The sequence below is a fragment of the Amaranthus tricolor genome, chromosome 17 (assembly GCF_026212465.1).
Source record: "Amaranthus tricolor cultivar Red isolate AtriRed21 chromosome 17, ASM2621246v1, whole genome shotgun sequence".
Classification (NCBI taxonomy): domain Eukaryota; kingdom Viridiplantae; phylum Streptophyta; class Magnoliopsida; order Caryophyllales; family Amaranthaceae; genus Amaranthus; species Amaranthus tricolor.
The window spans coordinates 11,916,251-11,943,120 of record NC_080063.1 but is presented as its reverse complement, the minus strand read 5'-3'; the positions used below and the strand labels follow the sequence as shown (position 1 = coordinate 11,943,120).

General features: G+C 31.0%; 3 protein-coding genes across 3 annotated transcripts; all 3 read left to right on the top strand.

The window, feature by feature from the left end:
* Positions 1–4,650: 4,650 nt before the first annotated feature.
* LOC130804872 (36.4 kDa proline-rich protein) lies at positions 4,651–5,981 on the top strand. Its single transcript, XM_057669501.1, has one exon. It carries the CDS (start codon positions 4,905–4,907, stop codon positions 5,715–5,717), a length of 813 nt encoding a protein of 270 aa, XP_057525484.1. The 5' UTR covers positions 4,651–4,904; the 3' UTR covers positions 5,718–5,981.
* A 9,964-nt stretch (positions 5,982–15,945) lies between these two features.
* Positions 15,946–17,065, top strand: LOC130804871 (14 kDa proline-rich protein DC2.15-like). The gene has a single exon (XM_057669500.1). The coding sequence runs from the start codon at positions 16,100–16,102 to the stop codon at positions 16,745–16,747; it is 648 nt and encodes a 215-aa protein (XP_057525483.1). The 5' UTR covers positions 15,946–16,099; the 3' UTR covers positions 16,748–17,065.
* Positions 17,066–25,210: 8,145 nt separating this feature from the next.
* Positions 25,211–25,864, top strand: LOC130804870 (14 kDa proline-rich protein DC2.15-like). The gene has a single exon (XM_057669499.1). It carries the CDS (start codon positions 25,269–25,271, stop codon positions 25,662–25,664), a length of 396 nt encoding a protein of 131 aa, XP_057525482.1. The 5' UTR covers positions 25,211–25,268; the 3' UTR covers positions 25,665–25,864.
* The last annotated feature ends 1,006 nt before the right edge of the window (positions 25,865–26,870 follow it).

The following is a 26,870-nucleotide window of genomic DNA, read 5'->3' as shown; positions in this document are numbered from 1 at the left end:
GACTATTATACGACATTTGAGAAGGACCTTTATGGGCTATAGCCCCCACCCCCCAAAAAAAAAAACTAAAAAAATGCCACATTGCATGTTGGAGATGCTCAGCTGGTGATTTGTCTTTGTATATCTTGTCTTAGTGGGATCAGCTAGTTGGATCAAATATGACCTAGATGAGAATTACAATTGAATTTAGTATGAAAATAATCCGAGCATGTAGCCAAATACAAATGATTTGAATTAAACAGAATGATCATAGAAAACAATAAATATTACAATAAATTTAACGTTATTCATTAATAATGTGTTAGCTACGCCCTCAAGCAAAGAAAACAAATTTTATTAATAAGTAGAAGAGAGACGAGCAGTCAAATACAGAACACAAATCAATTGACTAAGAGGAATTTATATAGATCTTTTAACTAAACCCTAATCAAAATAAGACTTTAAAGTCTAAACCTAATTAAATCTTTGGAATATATGTAATTAATTATCAAGAATATCGTAATTAATAACTGTGATTTATAAATCACCATAAAAAAAAGACAAAATAATAAAATATATATAATAAGAAAAAGATAAAACAAAATGCCAAAAATCCCCCTATAAAATTAGGCCAGATGATTTACAATTCTCTTAAATAATAGTGATGATTTACAATTCTCTTAAATAACCATAATTTAGCTAGATTCCTCGTTAATAATCGTAACAGTCAATACTACAGTAACAATAGTAGGACTAACTAATAATTAATTATGCCAAAACAGGATTTGGGGATAGGGGGATCTGTGTTTAGAGAATAAAGCTAGTACCTGTTGGCACTACTAGACCCTCCTTGTCTGACAAACATAGCCTTTCGAAATGATATTCGTTAATAGGACGAAATAAAAAAGGATTGTTATTGATTGCCACCCTTTTTATTTATCGTCGCTCCTACTTCAATAAAATGACGAAAATGCCTTTAAATTTTAAATTTGTTTAACAAACATAAATCTCACTTAATAACACTATTATCACTTAAAAAATAACTTTAGCTATGTGCCCCCCATAGCTGAGTATCAAGCGCGTATCAGTGGGCCCTCCGGGCTGGGGCGATGTGATCAATCAGTCTGTTCTAGCGGACTGTGAGCGCTTGCTCCCCCGTGGCGGCTCATTATCAACGTGACTATCTCCGGCATGCTTAGATGCGCATGCAGAACTAGGGCCGGCACGCGTGAATTTACTGTTGTGCCCGCGGACAACAGTCCAATCCACTGGGCGATAAACAGAGCCTTGATACTCATCATCATCATCACTAGAAACCCCCCAACTACTCTGGAGGCTAGCCTGGTCATCAAACCGAGTGCGCACTTGGTGCAGCGTACCCGACCGTTGGGCCTCACTGTGTCTGGCAGCCTCAACCTGCCTAGCCCTCCTAACAGAACCCGTAACCCCCCTCTCATGAGGGTCCCCTCTGAGTAGGGTAGGCCTAAAATTGTTACCGCTCAGCAAGTGCCTAAATTAAAAATACTCTTTCCTTTCCTTTGATTACCACCCATTTACTACAATTTTGATAATTTAATTAACTATTATTAATACATAAAAATAATCAAACGTTACGTTAAATTAACCACACGAACAAAAGACAATAATTAATTAACATATTAAACTACTCATTATCAAAAAATATAATTTAACAACAAAAATATTTAACTAATCATTATCAACAAATATAATTTAACAAAATATTTATTATTATTATTATTATTATTATTATTATTATTATTATTATTATTATTATTATTATTATTGTAATTAATTTTCTAAATTAACAATAATAATAATAATAATAATAATAATAATAATAATAATAATAATAATAATAATAATAATAATCACAATAATAATAATAATAATAATAATAATAATAATAATAATAATAATAATAATAATATTTTAAAAAATAAATTAAAATTAATTTTTAAAAGAAAAATAAAAATTTAATAATAATAATAATAATAATAATAATAATAATAATAATAATAATAATATTTAAAAACAATTAAAAAATAACAATAATAATATTAATATTTAAAAAAAACTAAGAACAATAACAATAATAACGTCAACAATAATAACAACAATAATAATAATAATAATAACAATAATAATAATAATAATAATAATAATAATAATAATAATAATAATAATAATAATAATGATAATAATAATAATAATAATAATAATAATAATAATAATAATAATAATAATAATAATAATAATATTTTAAAAAAATTAAAAACAATAATAATAATAATAATATTAATATTTAAAAAAAACTAAGAACAATAATAAGAATAACATCAACAATAATAACAAAAAAAAAATAATAATAATAATAATATTATTATTATTATTATTATTATTATTATTATTATTATTATTAAGTATATTATTTCCAAATAAATAAAAATAAAAAAATAAAGTGAGTCGCACAGCGACTCACTTTTATTTATTTATTTATTTATTTTCTTAAAAATTAAATTTAATTAAATTTGAATGAAAATTACCTCAATGATTTTTTTTGTGATAAGGGTGTTATTTAGTGAGGTTGGAGTATATATAAAAAATTTTAAGTTCAGGGGCAAATTCGTAACTTATTAAGGCAAGGGTGAGAATAAAATGAAAAGGGTGGCGATATTTAAGAATCGTCATAAAAAATTGGTGTTTTTTTGTCAAAAGCTGTATTTTAATGTTATTAATACTCCTTTCCATTTTGCGTTTACTTTTTTTCACTCTATCAGTGTAATTTTCAATTAAAAATATCTCTCCAATTACACATAAAAAATTTATAAAAAAAAAAATCACCTTAATTTAACATTTTCATGATTTTTCTATAATAATCCCACCTAATGATTAACCATAAATAATCTAACTTTAATGTTATTTTCCTAGAGTTGTGGTAACTAAATGACCTGCTATAGTAGGTAATTCACCAAAAAAAGTAAATTGAAAATTAATGTAAAATTAGAGAAAAATTTTGAAATTCACATAATAAATTTTAAATAATTAAAAAAATCATAAATTTTTTAAAATATTTTTTTCACAAATTTTTTTGACTTTTTATTTTAATTTATCTTTTTTTAAAAAAATAAAACTTGCTATAACAAGTCATCGGGTTACCGGGTTTACTCTAGGGCAGTACCTTCTAAAGTTGGGATTATTCATAGTTAATCAATAGGTGAGATTATTGTAGGAAAATCATGAAAAAGTTAGATTATTTTAGGTAATTTTTCCTAAATAAAATATTTTAATGAAATTTACATTAACACAAATTATACAAGATCCAACTTAGCTATATATATTTTAACTTATATATTATAAATAAAATATATATTAACAGTGAATGATTGATAGTATATTAGTATTCGAGAGGCTAGCTATAGGATACATATGTTGGATAAAAGAGAGTGACAATAAATTATCTTTTATAATTATTTTGGTAAAACCGATAAACTTATTATAAAATATATTTAGAAATTAGAGCTTCAACCACTACCTTAGATTTTTATTTGAGATGGTTTCTTGACATCTTTGATATCTAATTTTAACTAACTCGTCTACTTGTTTCCGATGTAGAATTAAGCACTATTTTTTTTAATCATTTTTTCAATCAACCTTTTCAAATTGCAAATTTAATTAGAAAAACAGATTTTATCATTTGCTATCTTAAAAATTTATGAAAATTAGAATACTCATTGTGCAGTGAATCGGACAATTACATTTTGTTTGAGATAAATCTGACAATTAGTATAAATCAAGTTTAGTCAAGGTTTGAAGACCTTAAAGGAAATAATCCATACAAATCTTTTCATTGGCTAACTCCATTTCCCATCTACCAACTAAGTAGGCTAATGTGTGACCATTTCTTCTAATACAACAACAAACAAAACCCATGAAATTACATTGTTCAAGCAAGTATTCGAATTTGTGGATTATCTTCTATCCCTGACTTATATTTTGTGTTCTGTTCTCTTAAACGATTAGTCAAACATTAATGTCCGAATCATCACACTTAATTCATGCTTAATTGCCTCACAATATGAATTTTTGTGAAATGTAGTAGTACTCTCAGATTTTGTTATATTTTTCATTTTGATTCGTCTCATATAATTTTATTTTTTTTACATTTTGTCTTTTTATTTATCTTTTCAACTTATTCATATATTTCTACCTTAATTTTATATTTTTCTTTTCATCTATTTATCCTATTTTATATTTTTATTTTGTTTCATCCCCACATTTATCTATTCACATTTCTTCCACTTTCTCTTGTATCAAACAAATTTATCCACTTTTATCTTCTTTAATTAGCACAATTTTTATTCTTATCTAAAATACTTGAGCTCGATTATAACATATTGTCTCAAAAAAATCAGTGTTAATATGATAAAACCGAGGTAGTACTTTTATAGCCATGAAAATTTGTGCAAACGTAAATCAAAACTGACAAAATCTGAAATCTAAGCTTTGATTTTGTATCACGGATTGTAATGTTTTATTGATGAAGCCAAAGTCACGGATTGTAACATTCAACATCGAACTTAGCAAGAGGAAGCAAAAATCACATTCAATAACTCTTATTTTTACACATTTCTATCTCCATGAAACCTTAAGTGTCCTCTCAATCCCCAAAAAAAGCTTAAGTGTCCTCCACTATCAATTTTCGTACACATTTTCAGGAACTTACACCTACGTGTTAGTCTTTGAAAATTTTCCATAACGTGTTTCTACATTGTTCATTTGCATGCAATTCACAACATTTTTAAGTCACGGGTTCCTCTTTAACTATTTACCTATAAATTCCCCATGATTTATATTTCTATGTCTCAAGGAAGATTGTATGCCCTAGCTAATTAAAATTAAATATCATGGGAGAAACAAAATTTATAGCTTTGTTTTTTATCTACATGTTTTGCATGGTTATCTCATTGCCACCCATTTATGCTTGTGGATATTGTGACAAACCTCACCACCCTCCTTCTAAGCCTTCTCCTCGTCCTCCTTCTCATCATGGCGGTAAGCCGCCGTCTCATCATGGTGGAGGTAAAGGAAAGGGACCGCCTCATCATGGTGGTATGCCACCTGTGGTTGTCGTGCCTCCTATAGTAATGCCACCAATAATTGTTCCGACCCCTCCGGTGATAACACCTCCTCCGGTGATAGTTACTCCTCCTTATGTCCCTAGTCCTCCTGGAGCTCCAGGTGCACCGGGTGCTCCTGGTTCACCAGGAACACCTGGTACTCCAGGAACACCTGGTTCCCCAGGTGGTAGTCATGGCGGAGGAGGTTACACTCCGCCAGGGAAAGGTGGTGGTGGTAGTCATGGCGGAGGAGGATACTATCCTCCTCCGAAAGGTGGTGGGGGCGGTCCGCCTGGAGGAGGGATAATAACCCCACCACCAATTACACCAATAAAAACATGTCCAATTGATGCCCTAAAACTAGGGTTATGCTTAGATGTGCTAGGAGGATTGGTGCATATAGGGTTAGGAGATCCAGTGAAGAATGTATGTTGTCCTGTACTTCAAGGGTTGCTTGAGTTAGAAGCAGCATTATGTCTTTGCACAGCAATAAGGCTAAAGCTTCTTAACTTGAATATATATATTCCCTTAGCTCTCACTGTTCTTGCTACTTGTGGCTTGACCCCACCTCCTGGTTTTGTTTGTCCTCCAATCTCTTAATCATTTTAGTTGAAATCTTAAGATAATTGTGTATTATCAATGTTGGGTTATGATCATCTCCTAACGAGGGAGAAAAAAGTGTGCTTAGACATTATTGTACCTTTTTTATGTTGTGGAATTTGTTAATGTTAACTACTAGTGGTTCTTAGTTGCTTGTAGCAACTTGTGCTTTTATCAAATTAGTTATTAGTTCATGGCTAAGGATGTGGATGTCGGAAGTTTTTTTTTTTTTTTTTCTAATTTTTTTTAATATTATTTTATGCATGAAATATATCTTTTATTACTTCCTCCATATAAGTAATTCTTTGATGATTATTTTCAAGCAACTGCGTCACATTAAACTTTAGCAAATAGATCTTACCCGCCAAAAATTAATCGGTTGGCCCCATACCCTCTTGACCTCTCTCATATCCCCTTGCCCTATATTTAGCTATAATATACTACTTTATATCAACTTTTCATATTTGATTTTCATTCAATACTATTAAAAAAAAATTAAGGATATTAAATTTATCGAATTCCATTATGTAATTAGAATAAATTTAAGTTTAAAAGTAATTTTGTAAAGAAATGTGATCTGGATCTAGGTTCAGGTCCATAAAAATAATGGGTTTGGGTCTAGGGTCTTTAAACCCAAATCCAATCTAGTCCTTCTCTTTGGACTCATTTAAGATCCTGATTCGTTTTAGACATGACCTTTATAGACATGACCTATTACACAATCCAAAACAAAATTTAAATACGCTCTAAACCTATTTTTATGTTTATTAGGACTCAACTTAGATATGTACAACATGACAACACATTTTAATATTAATGAAATGTTTAAAATATGTATAAAAAAATTTACGTATGAATTATTAAAGTAATACCCATTGAGGATACATTTAAGACCCTTCACGTATCTGACCTATCAGGTCCGTATTAATTCTAGTTCAAAATTTTTAGGCCCCAAGAGTCCATGTCTATATGTTCACCAAAAATTAATAGGTCTTAGTTGGAATCTAATTAAATCCAACCCATGTTAATTATTCCTAAGTGCCATATAGTCCATCGGTTTCTCTCCAGTAGACCCACTTTTTACTTTAGCCCATCCCAATTAATTTGCCTCATTATTATTTTGAGACATACCCTATTACTTTAACACAGTTTTACACTCTCTTTTCACAAAATAAAGTAAAAAAACTATCTAAACCAATTTCTTAAACTCTATGTGAGGCAAATTTAAGGTGATAAAAGAGTATAATAATTAATATAATATGGTATTTGCATTACTGGAATACTGACCGTCTCACCACCCTATCTCCCACGTAATGTTATTATTTAAGAAAAGTTGATAATTGATAACTACTAAATATAGCAGTTAACACACCCTCAGGCTCAAGTATCTTTCTTATAGTAGACAAAAAATATTAATAATTTTAAGCGCACATAATTTAATAACACTAAATGCTGTTTAAGATATGACAAAGTTACATGGTTCACGGGAGGGAATAGTTTTATGATTGATTATACAATAATTAATTGTTTAATGACTCGTCAAACAATCTTCATATGCATGATGCTGGCAAGTGGGAATATGATCTGGCAATTATATGACACTAATGTCTGATCATCAAGAAGTGTTTTATAAGTTATAGTAAGAGATTACCAATTTCTCCTTTACCGTAATGCATCTAATTCAAATCAATATCTTGATTGTTCATGGAATGTTACAAATTTTTGCTTTGAAAATCTATAATTGATTCAAATCAATGAAATTTAATTCTGAATTTGAGTCAATTTCATCATTGTTATGAAAATAGGTAAGATTGAGAATTTGAGAATAATTTTCCTAAACTTATCGATCATTCTCAATTTCTTCCTTTATGATTTTAAAATTGAAATCTACAATCTTAAATGAATTACTTGTTTCCAAACACAATCTTTGCTTGTAAAACTTATGCACAATTATTTGCATAGTTTGTAAAACTACATACAGTCTGTAAAGAGATGTTAAGCTAGCCAACCACGATAGATATTTAGGATTTTTTTTCCTCATATAATCAAACTCTATATAATTTAGTTATTATAAACATTAATTTATGTCAACAACTTTATTAACTACATTTGAGTTAAGATATCAATTTGTTACCCATATATTAGTTGTGTGATTTGGGACTATTAATCATTTGTCAAAGTATATTACTCTAAGAGATTTATGAAATGTCTAGAGATGGATGACTAACTAACGGCAGAATGAGCCATGACAAAAGTGGTTAGAAGAACAATAATGATACATATAAATATGATTAATATTTGGTGTTATGCTTTTTATAGACGTATTGATCTGATGAAGTATTCATAGACGTTTGATTTAGTCCACGTGATCCACTGATTTACATGCTTCCACTAATTCCAACTCAAGATTCACGGACTGCACTGTGCTACAAATGCCCAAACCCTATCTGCCTTGTACTTCTGATAATGGCCCACCCATCAATGATGGAACTTTTTTTAATATTGTCTTGTTTGCTTCATTGAGCTTAAGTAACTTGATATTGAGAAAGCTTTTTAACTTTAATGTAGTGGTTTAATTTAAAAAAATAAAAGTTTAATGTTGGTTATTGATAAGTGTAATTATTTGCACTTATTTATATTTTTTTATACTTCTTAATGATGGTCGTTGTTAATAATTTCGTGCTTATTTTAAAGATTTATGCTACTTTACTCGTTTTGGTTATTCATGTTGATTTTGAATGGTTTTGATTGTTTTAAGCATAATTCTTATTGTTTTAATGATTACGGAGTTTACTAAGGGGATTTTAGCTCGGGTGGTGATGTTCTACAAAGAAAATGAGCAAAAGAGTAAAAGTGTGTTTATAAGGCAAAAGTTATGAGGTGAAATTTGATACATGTCTACTCTTTTGGTCATAATTTTGATAGGAATATTGCATTAATGCAAGGTTTGCGGCATTGGAAACTAGACTTCAAGAGATTTCCAACGGTATATTATATGCCAAATTCCGATAACCGAGAAAGAAATAACGATCGTTTGAAATTTTCTGAAATTATCAGCCAAAAAAGCCGACTCGGTTGAGTGGTCGTGGAAGAGGCCGCTGATTAGGCTTTTTCTTCTAGAATCCGTGCAGCCTATTTTTCAATACTTTAATTTTGTAACATTTTCTTTTATCTTTTTTCTTAATTAATTTCTTAGGGTTTATTTAGTGGTTAATAAGGGGCAATTAGAGGAAGCCTCCTTAAGAAGGAGCATGAGGGGGGAGATTGAAAAACCCCTTCTTTCTCCTTCCTTCATCACCTTTCTCAACGGAGCTCCATTTTCAATATTTGTAAGCTTTTAATTTCTTGTCTTTAATTTACTTTCTTATCAGTATTTTAGTCTTTCTTTATCAAATTTGTATTAGTTTAATCTTTCCTTGTTAAACTTTAATTGTTTTTCCTAGAAATTATCATTTATTAAAAGTAGTATTGTTCTTCATATTTTGGTCTCTTGGATTTGTGTCATTCATATTTTATTTATTGTTTTTCCTTGCAAATTTCATTATTATCATCTTTTATCATGCTCAGTTTCATTCTAGGGTTTGTGTTCATTGTTTCCACCATGAATAGTGAGTAGATTTATTTTCTAGGGTTAGGGTTTGAACCTATTAGTCAAGTATGATCTGATGATTGAAAGTGTCTATGAAATTAGAATTAAAATAGTTGAATTGTGCTAATAACCCTAAATTAAATATGCTTTGTCGGACTAGTCAATAAAACTAGCGTGTGAGATTAGGATCGACTTTGCTTTCGAGTAAACTTTAGTTAAATTCTTATTTATTCGTTTAATAAAACTAGCGTGTGAGAATTGAATTAGTAGGGCCTAAAAATCTAATAATTAATCAACAGAGCGAGAGTTTGAGATCAACAAGATCATGTTTAACCACGTAATCAATCCGACATTTCATAGACACTAATGAAAATTTAATCATACAAGACTTTAGGGGATTCCCGACATGCTAGGTCTCTTTATCATATAGTTTAATCCATATTTCTTATCGCAGTTGTAGTTGTTAGAAAACAACCAACCACATATGTTTCTTCTTTTAGCAATATAATTAATCAAAATTAGCAAGTTTCTTGTCCTAACTTTTTTGTGCTCGACCCACATCTACACGTACACCGTGTGCTTGCGGTTAAATAAAATTTCACATCGGTTATATCCTTATTAAAATTCTAATCATCAATAGTTTAATATTGAGATTTAAACGCATAGTTAAATATTTTGTGTGATAGGTAAATGACAAATATATATACAAGTATACAACATATTCAATAATATTTTTAGGGCAAACTAAGTTCGACCTTCATACAATAATAACTCGGTCTCACTTAAGTTTTTGAGGCAGGGTTGTCTTAACTCTTAAACAAATTGGAGGATCTGGTCTAATTTTAAAACTGTGCCAATAAAAAAGAACAAAAAAATTTATATTAAAAACCTATATTACTTTATTGTAATTGTACGTAAAGTATACTCTAATACAATTCAAGTTAATAGTAACTTTGTACTTGAAAAAAGCCATCCATCTAAAACTTTTTGAAGCAAGCTCATTAACCAAATATTCATATTGGATGGTCTCCAACACACCATTTTCCAGAAGCTATCAACGCTAGTACATTAAGCCTATCTTGTAACATGGTAGATAGCATATAAGACTTCAACAAGTTTAATTATAAAAATCTTCTTTCAGCAGAAACAACTATCACAAGAATAGTTAACAAAATTTTATAATTATTGCATTATTAGAAAAACAATCTAAACTTTTTTAAAAAATTTAATACATCAATCAGTCTCATATGTTCTCTTAATAAAATAACTAAGAAAATTACTTTAAAAAATGGATAAATGAAGCATGTATAACATTAATTAGCAAATCAAAATGTTAAAACAATGCAAGATTAATGAATTACAAAAGAAATAATTGAAAATGTAGGTTGAGCATCTTTTTGTTTCTCCAAATTTTGTTGAATAAATTAGTTGTCTAAGTAACTCTAATTAGCCTTAGGCATCTCCATAACTCAAGGGTAACTATCTGGCTTTACCACTTTCAATTTTTTAAAGTCCTTTCAACCGTATGTATCTTTAATGTCTCCTACAACATTTCTCATCACAACATTCTCTCGTCCCTCCATCACTTATATTCATATTGCCAAATGCCATATTTTATGGCTTTATATATAAGGTTTTGATAAAAAAAAATGTTTGAGATTTGATTTAAAATTAAGATAGCTACTCCCTCCGATTTATATTAATTGTCTTATTTAGTTTTTTATACTATTCAATACACTAATTCGATTTCAAATATCTCTAATTATGGATAATTAAAAATTATAAAAATTTAAAATTAATAAATTTTACATTTAGACAAATGTAACAAGATCCCACTTTACTACAGTTGACGTCTAGATTACTACTAAAATACAAATTAGGAGTGATCGATGAATAGTGTCAAAAAACTAAACAATTGATGTGAATTGGAGGGAGTATTATTTAGGAGTTATTTTAATTAGATAATTATTAGTAGTGGTGGGTTATTGAGTTATTTAACTTTCCACGGTAGCACTAAGTCAAGTCAGTAGCTTAATTTTAGTAAATTTAGTTATTTACAACTGTATTTAGATCCCTTTCTAACTACTTTTCATTAACAACAACAAAAAAAATAATGTAGTAGTTTTACGTTTTTTGATTTCTATAAAAGAAAGATAATTATTATTATTAGTTTTAATTAGATAATTATTAGTTTTACGTTTATTACTCTCTCATACTTACTTTCTTTAATTTTTTCCAACAAAAAATGGCTATAAAAGAAAGATTTCTATTTGTAATTTATTAAACGGCTATGACCGAGTGAATTGTATTTTTTAGTCTCGTTGAATTTGTCTTATTAATTTAATAAAAAAAGCTCTAAAAAATAGTCAACATGACAACTTAAAGGGACAATGTAGTATTTTAATATTTATATCTCTATATTTTTACAATTTCTTGTAAGAGATGGTCTCAAATTTAATCAGTTTATCATTATTTTTTATTTTAACTATATTTTAATAAACAAAAACGTTTCTTAAAAAATTGGTCTAATTTTGTACTCCGTATATTTTTGGACTGAATGTGAGTGGATACTCGTATTAGCAAATAGATACAGCTGCGATTGGGACCAATAATAACGTCCGCTAACAATTTAGAATTCAGTCATCACTTTTTACTCTGCAATTTCATCTTTATATAATGAGTACTAAAATCATGCAAAAACTGGTGTTAAATTACCCGTGACTCTGTTGGATGCAAATTGCAAAACAACTATCAAGAGACAGTACATTGTACATTGTGGTAATTCTATTAATCCTTTTAGGTTTTGAGTATGTATTATTTTTTTACCAATACTTTATTGTATATATATAATCATTTTTAATTCTCATTATTTAAATTGTTACTTTTAATTAAGTTTTTTAGTTGAATATGAAAGGATATTGCGCTTGTTATGAAAAGGTAAGTTTGAGAGTAGTTGTTAGTTGAGGGAGTAGTAGGGTAAATATAAACTATTATTTATTTGTTTTAAGGTTATTTGTAAGTTCTTGGTATTTTGTATTGGAAAAAAAGTTAGGAGTTGTACTATCGATGGCCAGATAACATCATGATTGATGAAAATAAAGAGTTGTGATAGGTATAAAAAACACAAGAGACGCAAATTAGAAATGTAATAAATGCGTTGCATCTATTTAAGGACTTACCTAGAAAAAAAGCTAACCGGAGATGCCAAGTTTGTGTCTTCGACCATTAATGGTTACTTTTGCCTTGTTTTTGTTTAGACTTTGATGATTTTTTTTTCTTCACTTTATGTTTTTAGCCTTATGGCCTTGGAGTTATGGAATATTATTTTTGTTGTATGTATTTAGTCATAATACGTGTCTTGCCATGTCTTATCTTACTACGTGTCTTTTCTTATATTGTCTTGCCTTTGTTTGTATTTACAAGTCCGCTCATCGTACGAAAGTCTTATTAGGCATATCCTTCTTTTCAAGGGTACGATATATTACTTTATATCACTTTCCATATACAAATTTACTTAATAAGCATGAGTATAATGATAATAATTTAGTTTTTTGAAAAAATAAATTTATATAGTTACTTCTTTGGATCCTTTTTGTTTCCCCATTTGTACAATAATCATGATTAATTACATAATCTTATCATTTTGTGTTTTGTAATTAATTTATAAGAAAAAATATAGTTCAGTAGGATTTTTTTCAATCCATCTAAATATATATTCTCATAAATTAATATTTTTTTTGATTTTTAGTTATACATAAATCTAAATGTGACAAATTGAAATAGCGCTTTTTTTTTTGAAATAACGCATTTGATTACATTAAAACATAAAATTGTGGAATTAGAAAAGAACAAACAATGTACACGTAACACGCTTTTATAAAACGGTATTTAAAACGCTAAACGTTAATTCAAATACTATTTATCAAACACTAATATTTGTAACTAAAAATGTTTTGACTCTTATGTCAAACTACTACAAATAACCTCTAGCTAGCCTAGTTTGCATTGGTAACCGACTTTTTTAAGAGCTTGTTAGTTGACTTATGATCTTTGGATTTTCCTTATAAGTTGTATCAAATAGCCATAAATCATGTCTATATAATCAAAAGGTGATATTTTTAGGGAGTTATTAAATATCGTCACCCTTTTTATTTTATCGCCACTCCCCTCCAAATGAAATTACGAATTTGCCTCTGATTTTTAAAAAATTACAAAATTACCACTCCCTACAAATTTCTTATTTATATAATAATAATAATAATAATAATAATAATAATAATAATAATATCAATAACAACAATAATAATAATAATAATTAACTTTTTTATATTCTTCAAAAAGAATATAAATAAAATTAATAATAATAACAGTAATAATAATAATAATAATAATAATAACAATAATAATAATAATAATAATAATAATAATAATAATAATAATAATAATAATAATAAAATTAAAATTAATAATTATTATTCAAAAAGAAAAAAAAATTAAATCGCCCAGAATCGGGCGATTGGACCCTGGTTCAATCGCCCAAAAAGTGGCGATTGGACCCCGGTTCAATCGCCCAAAAAGTGGCGATTGAACCGGGGTCCAATCGCCCGATTCTGGGCGATTCAATTTTTTTTTTCTTTTTGAATAATAATTATTAATTTTAATTTTTTTTAATTATTATTATTATTAATTTTATTTATATTCTTTTTGAAGAATATAAAAAAGTTAATTATTATTATTATTGTTGTTGTTATTATTATTATTATTATTATTATTATTATTATTATAAATAAGAAATTTGTAGAGAGTGGTAAAATTGTAATTTTTTTAAAATCAGGGGCAAATTCGTAATTTCATTTGGATGGGGGTGGCGATAAAATGAAAAGGGTGGCGATATTTAAAGATTGGGTATTTTTATTCTTGAATACGGTAAAAGTGAGACTTTAAAATTTTATTTTTCCATTAATTTTATCAAACTTATATACATATTTTTTTAATACAACGAAAACTTTCCTTTTAATTCATTCATATCAATATAATATACACAATCAAACATATTATTAAAGCAATAAAAGTAAAATAAAAAATTAATTCTTGTCTCAGTTAAAATAAATGCTCCCTTCGTCCCATTGAATTTGAAACACTTTCCACTTTGATCAGTACCACTTAATTTGTATCAATTCTATTTTTAGACAATGACTTATCACTTTTTTTAATCTCGTCTATACATTTCAACTTTTTTAATTTTCATCAACGTAATTTATTCTCTCTCTTCATTTAATATCAGTTTTTCAAAATTCCTCCTCTTTCTCTTTGATTTAATTCTATCAGGACAGTTTACGTACGTTTTCAAGTAAAATTTTGAGTTTGATTTTAAGTACTTCTTTGTTTATCATCCTATAATAAAAGAATAAACACATAAAAAACAATTATGTTATTCAAATTTCTAATAGCCATAGCCTCAATATTCGACTGAGTTGATACTTTTCCATTTTAATTTATTGGCAATATTAATTTTTACACGTTATTTAAATAAACATAATTTGATACGAATTATCTTTATTTCCTTATGATAAAATATTATGAAACATATATTTAAAAAAATCATATTTTAAGATGAATCAAATAAGATTCTACGTGACTATATTATTTCTTATACATTAATAAATATTACGTAAATAAAAGCATTATGAATAGTATTACTATGCAAATGTTATAAGTAATTTAAACAGAGAAAGTATTAAAGAATCTAGAAATTTGTGTGCGTTTTCTGGAAATTTGAAGTTGGATTATTTCTTGGTTAACTCGAATATCCCTGATATATTATTAATTTCATACTGTATCAGCTAAGTCGGTGACTAAGCACAAGCCTGAATCTGACTATTTACCTAGTGCTTGTACGTATATATGCCTCTCCGATCCATTTGTTAGACAATATTGTTTTCTCATGATAATTTGCCGTAATTCACTTTGTTGTAACATAATATTTGCACTTATTATTTTTTGGCTCTTTTACAATATTTGTAATTTTTATTTTTATTTAATAATTTTTTATTTTACCTCTATTTAATTTTCACTTGTCACTTTCATTTAATGGAGGGTAAAATAGACAAAAATTCATTAAAACTAACTTTTCTTAATTTTAACATCCATAAAAATGCAACTAATTCAAACCGAAGAAAATATGTAAGAACTTAATTTTATTGAATACTACAGTAATTACAAATGTAGTACGTCCTCCAATTAATAATAATAAATTCTATTATTTATTTCAACTGTTTAATCTATTTTATAAATCTTTTATTACGTATGCTTAGACTCACATGTGTCTTATTTTGTTTTTGTGCACTTGTCAATATAATGATTTAACTGTACATAATAAAAATTATAAAAATGAATAACAATAAAATTCATACACATTCACACTAAGTTCACATTTGTTGAATAATGCCGAAATAAATGAGTGTTGTGATGGAGAAGAGGGAGTATAAATTATAATATTGAAGAATTAACTAAGCAATTTGTACATAAAGTCCAGCAATTAGTCACAAGATACAAATAGTTTTCCCTATTTTGAAATGTAGTTTTTCCCTATGTACGTTCACATGGTAAAGATGCAATCCTTACATTTTTTTATCAACTACTACGTACAATCCTTCATTGTCCTTATAAGTTCTTATCTCCCATGCATAAAACCTATAAAACTCAGCACTCTTTAACCCCATTTTTTTCATCCCATAACACTTAAACAACTTCTCTAACTAATTAAAAATCAATTTATTAGTAGAGATCAAAAATGGCAACTTTGTTGTCCAAAACGCTAGCCCTTCTTCTTCTCCTTAACCTTCTCTTTTTCTCCCTGGTTTCCGCTTGCGGAGAATGTGGAGGTGGTAGCCCATACACCAGGCCTAAACACAAGCCTAAGCCCAAACACAAGCCCGGAACAAGGCCCACACCATACCCAGGTAGTGGTAGCAGGGGTGGTGGTCGTTACCCTGGTTCCGGAAGTACTCCATCTACCGGCGGAGGCATCCCCATCATCGGAGGTGGTGGGCCGGTCGTTGGCGGTGGCGGTGGCGGTGGTGTCCCAATCATTGGCGGCGGTGTCCCAATCATAGGAGGTGGTGGTCCGGTGGTTGGAGGTGGTGGCCCTGTTTTTGGCGGTGGCGGCCCGGGAGTTGGAGGAAGTTGTCCAATGGATGCCCTTAAATTAGGAGTATGTGCAAATGTACTTAATGGTTTGTTAAACGTGACCTTAGGAGCTCCACCAGTAACACCTTGTTGCCCACTTCTCGGCGGGCTGGTCGACGCCGAGGTGGCTGTCTGCCTTTGCACCGCCATAAAAGCAAACATATTGGGTATCAACTTGAACATTCCGGTGTCTCTTAGCTTGCTCGTTAATTACTGTGGTCGCCAAGTTCCTCGTGGTTTCCAGTGTCCTTAATTAAGTCTTCAAACCGTGCCAAATTGACGTCAAAAATAAGTATGGGAGTGTGCTTTAATTAGTGGTGACTGTTGATTTCTAATACCCATTGATTATATATTTTTTTTCCTATTTGTTGTTATGGTGTAGTTATTTGGAATAACTACGTACTTTTTTCTTATTCTGAGGCTTAATCATAATTAATTGATTATAGTCTTCTTTGATTTGTAATGTAAGGTAAACTGTCTTAATTTACCTTGCTAAGAATATTATGTTTGATGGACATTCATTTGATTATTGTTTTGCTCTTAATATTTTAGTTTTGTTCTATGCTAAGTTACCTACTTCCTCTGTCTTATATGATTTGCATCAAATAAAAAGTATTTATTTTTTAAGAAAAAGATGAATAATGGTAATAAATTGAAGAGAGAGAATGAATTGTGTAGATGAAATTAAAAGATGTTAAGATATTATTGGGATTATGATATCCTATTCTTGGAAGATAAATATTGTAGGAATATTTACAATATCTTTTTCCTCAATTATAGGCTCAATTATGGTTATTATTAGGATTTCTTTATATAGAATTATATTCTAGAATTATTCTCATATGATGTATAAATTAGCCTTCATTCAATGAAATCAGACAACTTTTTGGAGCCTTGAATTTCAATTTATCATGGTATCAGACGCTTAGGAAAATCAAAAAAAAAAAAAAAAAAAAAAAAAAAAAACAGAAACTTACAAACACAGTAGTTATCCATGGCTGGCGATAACACAGAAACTGCACCACCTCCTCCCCGTATGGATAACACATCTCCTTTTTACCTTGGTCCCCATGATCGTCCTGGCGATTTCATCACCCCAACTCGATTGAATGGTGATAATTACGATGAATGGGCAAGCGATATTCAAACAGCCTTGGAAGCCCGACGTAAATTTGGTTTCTTAAACGGAAAAATCACGTCGCCAGTTTTTCCTTGCACTCAAGAAGATTGGAACACCATACATGCCATGTTGATTTCATGGCTTATGAACACTATTAATTCTGAGGTCAAGCAGACACTCTCGAAATACAAAGATGCAAAGCGTCTTTGGGATACTTTGAAGGCTCGTTTTCGTGTGGTGAACGGTCCTCGCATTCAGCAATTAAAAACCTCAATTTCTCGCTGTGAACAATCCAAAACGATGTCCGTTGCCACGTACTTTGGTAAATTAACAGCTTTGTGGGAAGAACTTGCCAATTATGAACCTTTAATAACGTGCTCTTGTTGTGCTTCCTGCACTGCCGGAATGGAACACGAGAAAAGGCAAGACAACACGAGGTTGCATCAATTTTTAATGGGTCTTTATACCGAGTATTATGCCCAAGCTCGTGCTAACATTCTTTCCCAAGATCCATTACCTTCTCTTGATAGAGCATATCAAATAATTGCTCAAGATGAACGGGTACGCATTGCGAAAACTACCCAAGAAGACAAACCCTCTGATATCGTTGGCTTCGCGGTTCGTACTACTAGTACTGGTAAGTCAAGCTATTCTGACGTTCATAAGGACAAAGCAGAAAAGTATAATCGCTTCTGTACACATTGCAAGAAACGGGGTCACGCTGTATCAGGATGCTTTGAGCTTATTGGTTATCCCGAATGGTGGCCTTATGCGCCCAAGTCGCAAGGTGGTGGAGCAAGTCGTGGCAAACCACCTCCCTCTGGCAAAGGTAATATCCCTGTGCGTGCTAATGCTGTGGCAGAAGATCGTGGGTCAGTTTCCACACCATCTTCCTCTGCCTTCTCGGCCGATCAATGGAAGGCGCTTGCAAATTTTGTTGGTAATATCAAAATACCAGATGACAGGTTGAATGGTGAGTTTGATCATACTATGTGGATTATCGACACCGGAGCATCGCGCCACGTTACCTGTAACGATTCTTGGTTCTTGGATGTTCACAATGTGGTCTGTCCAGTAACACTTCCTGATGGGAAATCCTTGACAGCCACAAAACAAGGCTCTATTCAATTAACAAATGCCATAATACTTAAAAACGTTTTATTTGTTCCGGAATTACGCTGCAATTTAATTTCTGTATCGCAATTAATTGATGAAAATCAATGTACTGTACAATTTAACTCCTCTTCGTGTACTATACAGGACCAGTCGAGGGAGGTGATTGGAACGAGTGTTAGGCGGAACGGACTTTTTTACTTCGATGGTGTGGATCCAGTTCGAAATATTTCTGTTAATGCTGTCTCTTCAACATTGGAATTGTGGCACAAAAGAATGGGACATCCATCGGAACGGGTAGTGAAGCTCCTCCCTCCTGCTAGTGACTGTAAGGGAAGCTTAAATAAAGCCTGTGAAACATGTTTTCGTGCTAAACATCCTAGAAATAAATTTAGTTTAAGTGAAAACCGAGCCTCTAGGATTTTTGAAAAGGTACATTGTGATTTATGGGGATCGTATAGACATCCCTCCTCTTGTGGAGCTCGATATTTTTTGACTATTGTGGATGATTTTTCCCGTGCCGTATGGATTTATTTATTGCTTGATAAAACTGAAGTTTTCCATATGTTTATGTCATTTGTTGCTATGGTTGATAGGCAATTTTCTCAGACTATTAAAATAGTTCAAAGTGACAATGGCACTGAATTTAATTGCTTGCTTGATTTCTTCAATGCTACTGGTATTTTGTTCCAAAGGTCTTGTGTTGGGACTCCTCAACAAAACGGTCGGGTAGAAAGGAAACATAAACACATTCTTAATGTAGGAAGGGCTTTGAGATTTCAGGCAAATTTGCCAATATATTTTTGGGGCGAAAGTGTTTTAGCCGCTGCTCATCTCATTAATAGAACACCTTCTCCAATTCTTCAAAATAAAACTCCTTATGAAATTCTCTTTAATACCCAACCGTCTTATGAAATCATACGTACCTTTGGTTGCCTTTGTTTTGCTCACAATAAAGATTGCAAAGGCGACAAATTTGCCAGCAGAAGTCGAAAGTGTATTTTTGTGGGTTATCCCTTCGGACAGAAAGGTTGGAGACTATTTGATTTAGACTTAAAGAAATTTATTGTGTCTCGTGATGTTACTTTTTTTGAAGAGATTTTCCCTTTTTATGACCCGATTTCCACCAACATAGACCCAAATAATATTGTACCTATACGTGACCATGTTGATTACGATTTCATGGACTGTTTTGATGATGATTACAGCACTTATCCGCACACCAGTGCTGCAGAAACACACCAAACCCAACCAGACCACGCCAACGGACATCCAGTGGATGCTGATCAAGACGCTGCCATCAGCGACGAAATTTCAGATCAGCACACTGTTTTCCCACCAAGCGCTGGTCAACAGTCCATCTCTGCACCCCTGCCCAATCTTCAACAACCGCCACATAACTCCCTAACACAGCCTACCTCTCAAAATAGCACCATAAATACTTCTAATACCAACCCAAATCAACAGCATGGTGATACTCAAAATTCGGAATTGGGTCGTGGGCTTAGGACTAAAATTCCATCGGTGAAATTTCGGGATTTTATTCTTGATCCGGTTATTCATACAGTTGTGGCTACAAGTCCATCTACCTCCGCTTCTAACATCTCGTCTCCAAACCATCCCTCAGGTACTCCTTATCCAATAGCACACTATATAAATTGTAACAGTTTTTCTTCGCATTACAAAAATTTTATTGCAGCCATTATTTCCAGCAAAGAGCCTAGGTCTTTCAAGGAAGCCATGACAGATACGTCTTGGCGAAAATCCATGTGTGATGAAATACAAGCCCTTGAGAAAAATGAAACGTGGACAATGGAGGATCTCCCACCGGGTAAGAAGGCCCTAGGCTGTCAATGGGTCTATAGAATCAAGTACAAATCTGATGGTAGTATTGAACGTCTGAAATCCCGATTGGTTGTGTTTGGTAATCATCAGAAGGAGGGCATTGACTATACAGAAACCTTTGCTCCCGTTGCCAAAATGGTCACTATTAGAGCATTCCTTGCTATTGCTGCTTCAAAAAATTGGGAATTACATCAGATGGATGTTCATAATGCCTTTCTTCATGGTGATCTACATGAAGAGGTCTACATGAAGCTTCCACCTGGTTTCGAATCATCTCATCCAAACAAGGTATGCCGCCTTCGTAAATCTTTGTACGGATTAAAACAAGCGCCTAGATGTTGGTTTGCAAAACTTGTTTCATCATTGAAGGACTATGGTTTTCTACAATCGTACTCTGATTATTCTTTATTCACATACACAAAAGGCTCTGTACAAATCAATGTCCTGGTTTATGTTGATGACCTAATTATTTCAGGGAACGATTCTGTGCATTTACAGGCTTTTAAGGCCTATCTCAGTGACTGCTTTCATATGAAGGATCTTGGTCCTTTAAAATTTTTTTTAGGGATTGAGGTTGCCAGAAGTAAATCAGGTTTATTTCTTTGTCAAAGAAAGTACACTCTGGATATAATCTCTGAAACAGGTTTATTAGGCTCTAAACCTGTTGGGTCTCCAATTGAGCAGAACCATAAACTTGGTTTAGCAACAGGGATGTTTCTCCCTGATCCAGAAAAATATCGAAGGCTTGTTGGCAGATTGATATATCTAGCAGTCACTAGGCCAGACTTGGCCTACTCAGTTCATATCTTATCCCAATTTATGCAAGAGCCCAAGTCTGAGCACTGGGAAGCGGCTCTCAGGGTAGTCCGATACTTAAAGGGTACTCCAGGGCAAGGAATTCTATTACGATCAGATAGTGATTTGAGTTTGCAAGGGTGGTGTGATTCAGATTGGGCGGCATGTCCGATTACTCGCCGCTCTCTCACTGGTTGGCTAGTCTTTCTTGGTCACTCTCCTATATCATGGAAGACAAAGAAGCAAACCACAGTTTCGCGCAGCTCCGCAGAAGCAGAATATCGCTCCATGGCGGCTATTACATGTGAGTTAAAATGGTTAAAGGGCCTTCTTTTGAGTTTAGGCGTCCATCACCCTAAGGCTATTAAGTTGTTTTGTGACAGTCAGTCGGCCCTGCATATCGCTCGTAATCCAGTTTTCCATGAACGAACAAAACATATTGAAATAGACTGTCATTTTGTTCGTGATGCAATTTCTGACGGCCTCATTGATCCATCATACGTTACTACACATACACAGCTTGCTGATATCTTCACAAAGGCTCTGGGGAAACCACAATTTGACTACTTACTAAGCAAGTTGGGCATGTTTTCTCCACCTGCTCCAACTTGAGGGGGGGTGTTAAGATATTATTGGGATTATGATATCCTATTCTTGGAAGATAAATATTGTAGGAATATTTACAATATCTTTTTCCTCAATTATAGGCTCAATTATGGTTATTATTAGGATTTCTTTATATAGAATTATATTCTAGAATTATTCTCATATGATGTATAAATTAGCCTTCATTCAATGAAATCAGACAACTTTTTGGAGCCTTGAATTTCAATTTATCAAAAGAGAGTTAATTAAAATGTATGGATGAGATTAAAAGGGAGTGGTGGGCCATAGTCTAAAAATAGAAATAATTCAAATTAAGTGAGACGTATGAAAATAGAAAATGTTGCAAATTAAATGGGACGGAGGGAGTAATTACTAATCTTTTTTTGTCTTCCAATTTGAAATTGGAAAATTATATAGAATAATCCAATCTTTTATTGACTTTTTTTTTTATAATAATACCAACTTTTGATTAACCATAAATAATCCCAATTTCAAAGTCATTTATCCAAGGACATTGTTACCTAAATGGTGACCGATTTTTGCAGGTTAATTGGTTCAAAAAAGAAAAAGTCAAAAATATTAAAAGTTAAAATCAAAAAATAAACTTACTTAATTTCTCATTTTAATTTTTATTAATTTTTCAATTTTTTATAATTTAAATTTATATTAACTTTTCTACTTTTTATGCAAAATGACTTGTTGTATAGGTAGGAGGTTAACTTGATGCATTCTTAACAAACACTACTTATAAATGAGATTATTCTGGGTACTTTTTCATTTGAAATTTTAGATAGAATGTATTAAGACAAATAATAATAACATATTAGATATTATTAGTGACGAACAAAATAATATTAAAAAATCAAATTCTATAGATTATTGTATAGATGTAATAATGTCATTAAATAACATTGGATATATGAAAATTTGATTAGATAAGATAATTCCTATAGATTAGAGTAAAAGCGGAATATTGTCATCAAATAATATTTGTTATTAAAATAAATAATTTCAAATAAAAAGAACATTTTAAATTTTTGGGAAGAATATTGTGATATTTTTTAAATCTATGACTAAGGTTTAGATTATAAAATAGATGATTTGGTTTAAATATGACAGAAATATTCTGTAAAAGATTTTTAACATTTTCCAAATAAGTTTAGTATTGTTGAAGGTGGTTAAAGATTTTTCAATGCTTTAAGAAAAGGAAAAGGAGTTAATAATATGGGGTGACACTCAAAAACGTTCCTTCAATACGTAAGTTAGATGAAGATTTTGAATATGAAGAGAGAATTCTAATATAAATATTGGAGTTAGAAATCATAGAATGCTTTGTCATGGTATGGAATTGCTTTTAGTGGCTTAGCATGACTTACATTGATTAGGGTTTCTTAGGGCATTTACTTGCCTTGAATGCGTACTATGATTGACTTTTATCTGTTCTGAACTAATAATTGTTATTTAAACAAAAATTTCCATGTAAATCACCAAAAAAGATAAAAGAAATAATATTAAAATTAAAAAATTAAAAAAGATAAATTAAAATAAAAAAACTCTCACCCTATTATATTTCTACTAAATAAGAGTAATTTATTAACCTCACAAATAACCATTATTTATTAAGATGTTTCTGTTATCTGTTATTTGAAATGTTGTTTAAATAAAAATAATAGGCTTGACCATCACTTTTGAGACTAAGCCCCCTTTAGTTATTAAAAAAGAACATGAACGGTAGTACTCCAATTATAATTTAAACTTAATCATTTTTTAAAAAAATATTTCATCATTTAAAAAATCTAAAGTCTTGTAAGATCAAATTCTTCTGTTAAAATTATTTTCTTGCTTATCTCTTGAATTACTGTAATATTAACGTCTTAAAATAACAAAAATTTAAAATAATTTTTCTAAAAATTTCAATCATTTCGCAATCAGACTGTTATGCATCTCTCAACCCTGGGTGTAGCTTCACCCATGGCATTCCCCGATCATTTTGAAAACCAAAACTTACTTTTATCATCCAATAAATTAAAAAAATATCTTTAACCTATTCATAATTAAAATCATCATCAGTATCACCTTCTTTCTTATAACTTGCTTTATCTTTTTCCTCTTATATATATTTCTCTTTTCTAATTTGAACAAAATCACAAAACTCAAATTAATGGCTATATACTTATTATTATACGCTAATAACATGATGTAGTCTATCATAGTCGAGATTTCTTATTCTTAATTAATCTAAAATATGTACTCAACTTTTAGTTCTACTGAATAATATATACTTAACCCATAACTATAATCAACATTCTAATATTCAGTATGAGGATTTAACAAATAAATTATGCAGACAAAAATCAAATAATTTAGGGCTCCAGTTAAATTAACTTATACATAAGCAAATTGTTCAAATAACTCACAGAACATTCAATTAGATGCATACAAAAAGAAGGCAAATATGTGAGAAAAATCCAAGAGTTTGCCACCTTCAACATGATCCGCCAGCTAAAATCAGTGTAGCATTCACATGGTATAGTGACGGTGTAGATTCAAACATCTTCTTAAATCACACCACTTGACCATTGTCGTATTCTTGAAGCCCTAGGATATGTTATATTCTCTTACTCACCCCCTCGCACGAGCTTTTTGGACTAAAAGTTTGGATGCAACATAGCTACATAAGTAGTGGCGGATCCAGGGTTCGGAGTCTCAACGGCACCAACTAATGGACGAAATTTCGGCAGAGGTTCATTTGTAAAATTAACAATTATTTTACCCTTATTTGCTAAAATTTTAAATACGACATACCATAAAAGGAAATGAAACAAAATAAAATAACTGGCTTAATTAAAAAAATGAGATAAATAAATAAATGACAAAATTACCAAAATGAGAGAGTATTTATCATGAAAAGACTTTAGTATTAATTTTATACTTTTACTCTTACCAATAGAAAATTCTACTTTGAATTTTTTTTTAAAAATGCCTAGGGGCACGTGACCCTGTGTGCTCGAACGTAGCTCCGTCACTCCATAGGCCCACCTCATACTTGATGCGTAATATTCCACTTGAATTTAAGGGGTGGTTGAGATTAAAACTCGTGACCTCCTATTACACTAACTTTTGATATCATGTCAAGAAACCAACTCATGAAGTAAAAACTTAGAGTGATGGTTAAGGCCTCACAATATCTTATATTCTCTAACACTAACCTTCTCCATGCAACCTATAAATTTTCATCTCCGTCCTACCATTTTATTCATCACCAAATACTTGCTTAGTTAGAAAGTTAGCTAATATGGCTTCAAAACTATCCCAATCCCTTGCTCTCTTCCTAGTCCTTAACCTTGTCTTCTTCTCACTCGTTTCCGCTTGTGGCGAATGCGGAAGCCCGAAGCCCAAAACCAAGCCAAAGCCCACCCCTTCAACTGGAGGGACATGCACACTTGATACCCTTAAGTTAGGGGTATGTGCAAATGTGCTTAATGGTTTGGTAGACCTTACAATTGGTAGCCCTCCAAAGGAGCCCTGCTGCCCTCTAGTCCAAGGGCTTATTGACGCAGAAGCCGCTGTGTGTCTATGCACGGCCATTAAGGCAGATATCTTAGGCATTCACTTGAATATTCCTGTTTCTCTTAGCTTGCTTGTTAATTACTGTGGATGCAAACTTCCTAATGGTTTCCAGTGTCCTTAAGTTATCAAACAAACCATATTATGTTTTTTATTTCCTTGATTGATTCAGTTTATTTGTGCATGGGATATTAATTGAGGTTAGAAAATAAATCAAGTGTGTATGGTTTTTTGTTTGTATGATTGTATCATGATTCTTTTTGATTCAAAAAATATGTTTGATTTATTGATTATGGGAATGGAAATTTATTTGTTTTGTATCTATCTTCAAATTTTGCATTTACTTAATTAAACACCCTACTTTCAAATCAATACACTTGATTAATTACTTGATGCTTAAAATTAGTGTGGGTATTGTTATTTGAGAATTCAAGGCTAAGCAACCAATCTTTAATTACAAATTCTTGTATGATACCGTCTCACCGTAAAATATGTCTTATATTTGGGTTTAATAGTCCAATAATAAAAACTTTTATATGGGCTTCTTGTTATGAGGTCGTCTCACGGAAAGACGGTCTCATACAAAACGGACTGTTATATTATTATATTATTGCCAAATTAAGATAATGGTAAAACCTTTGATCCTAATAGGAAAAGCACAAAATAAAAAATTAGGGATTTCAATGCAAAAAAATGTAAAACAATGTAATCAATTATCAACATCAATTTTTTCCAATTTTTAATAAGGTACGGTTCATCCAATGTATTCAGGAGCTACATTATAGATAATATCCCCAATTACATGCACATTAGTCTGAGAATCAGAATAGTGTAGCGCCGATGAAAACAGCTTAACAGTTGTGAAGTCAAGTTATCTTTGAAGTTGCCAATGCTTAAGCTAACCATGCTTAAAACCTCTATCGCAAAACCAAAATTTTAGAACCCTAAAGCTGACTCAGCTTTAAGCTTTCCTATACTTCGACTTTGTATTCTGTATTCAAATTTAATTCAACTTTATGCTTATTTTTATTTTTATTTTTATTTATTGATTTTTTTATTTCTTTCTTTATATGTTTTTTTTATTCTATCTTTATTTTTATTTTTAATTTATTGTTTATTGTTAATGGCCATCATGTGTGTAAGTTGCACGCTTTTCGAGTAATTGCAGTTTCCGACACTCTTTGAAGATTTTCCTTAAGCCGAGCGACTCTTTGACCGCACTCTTCTTTATGGGTATGAGTTGCCGTCATCCTTTCCTCCCTAGATTCTAATTATAATTTTCTATGAGCGGGATACACTGAATATGATGACCTACATGAGACATATATTA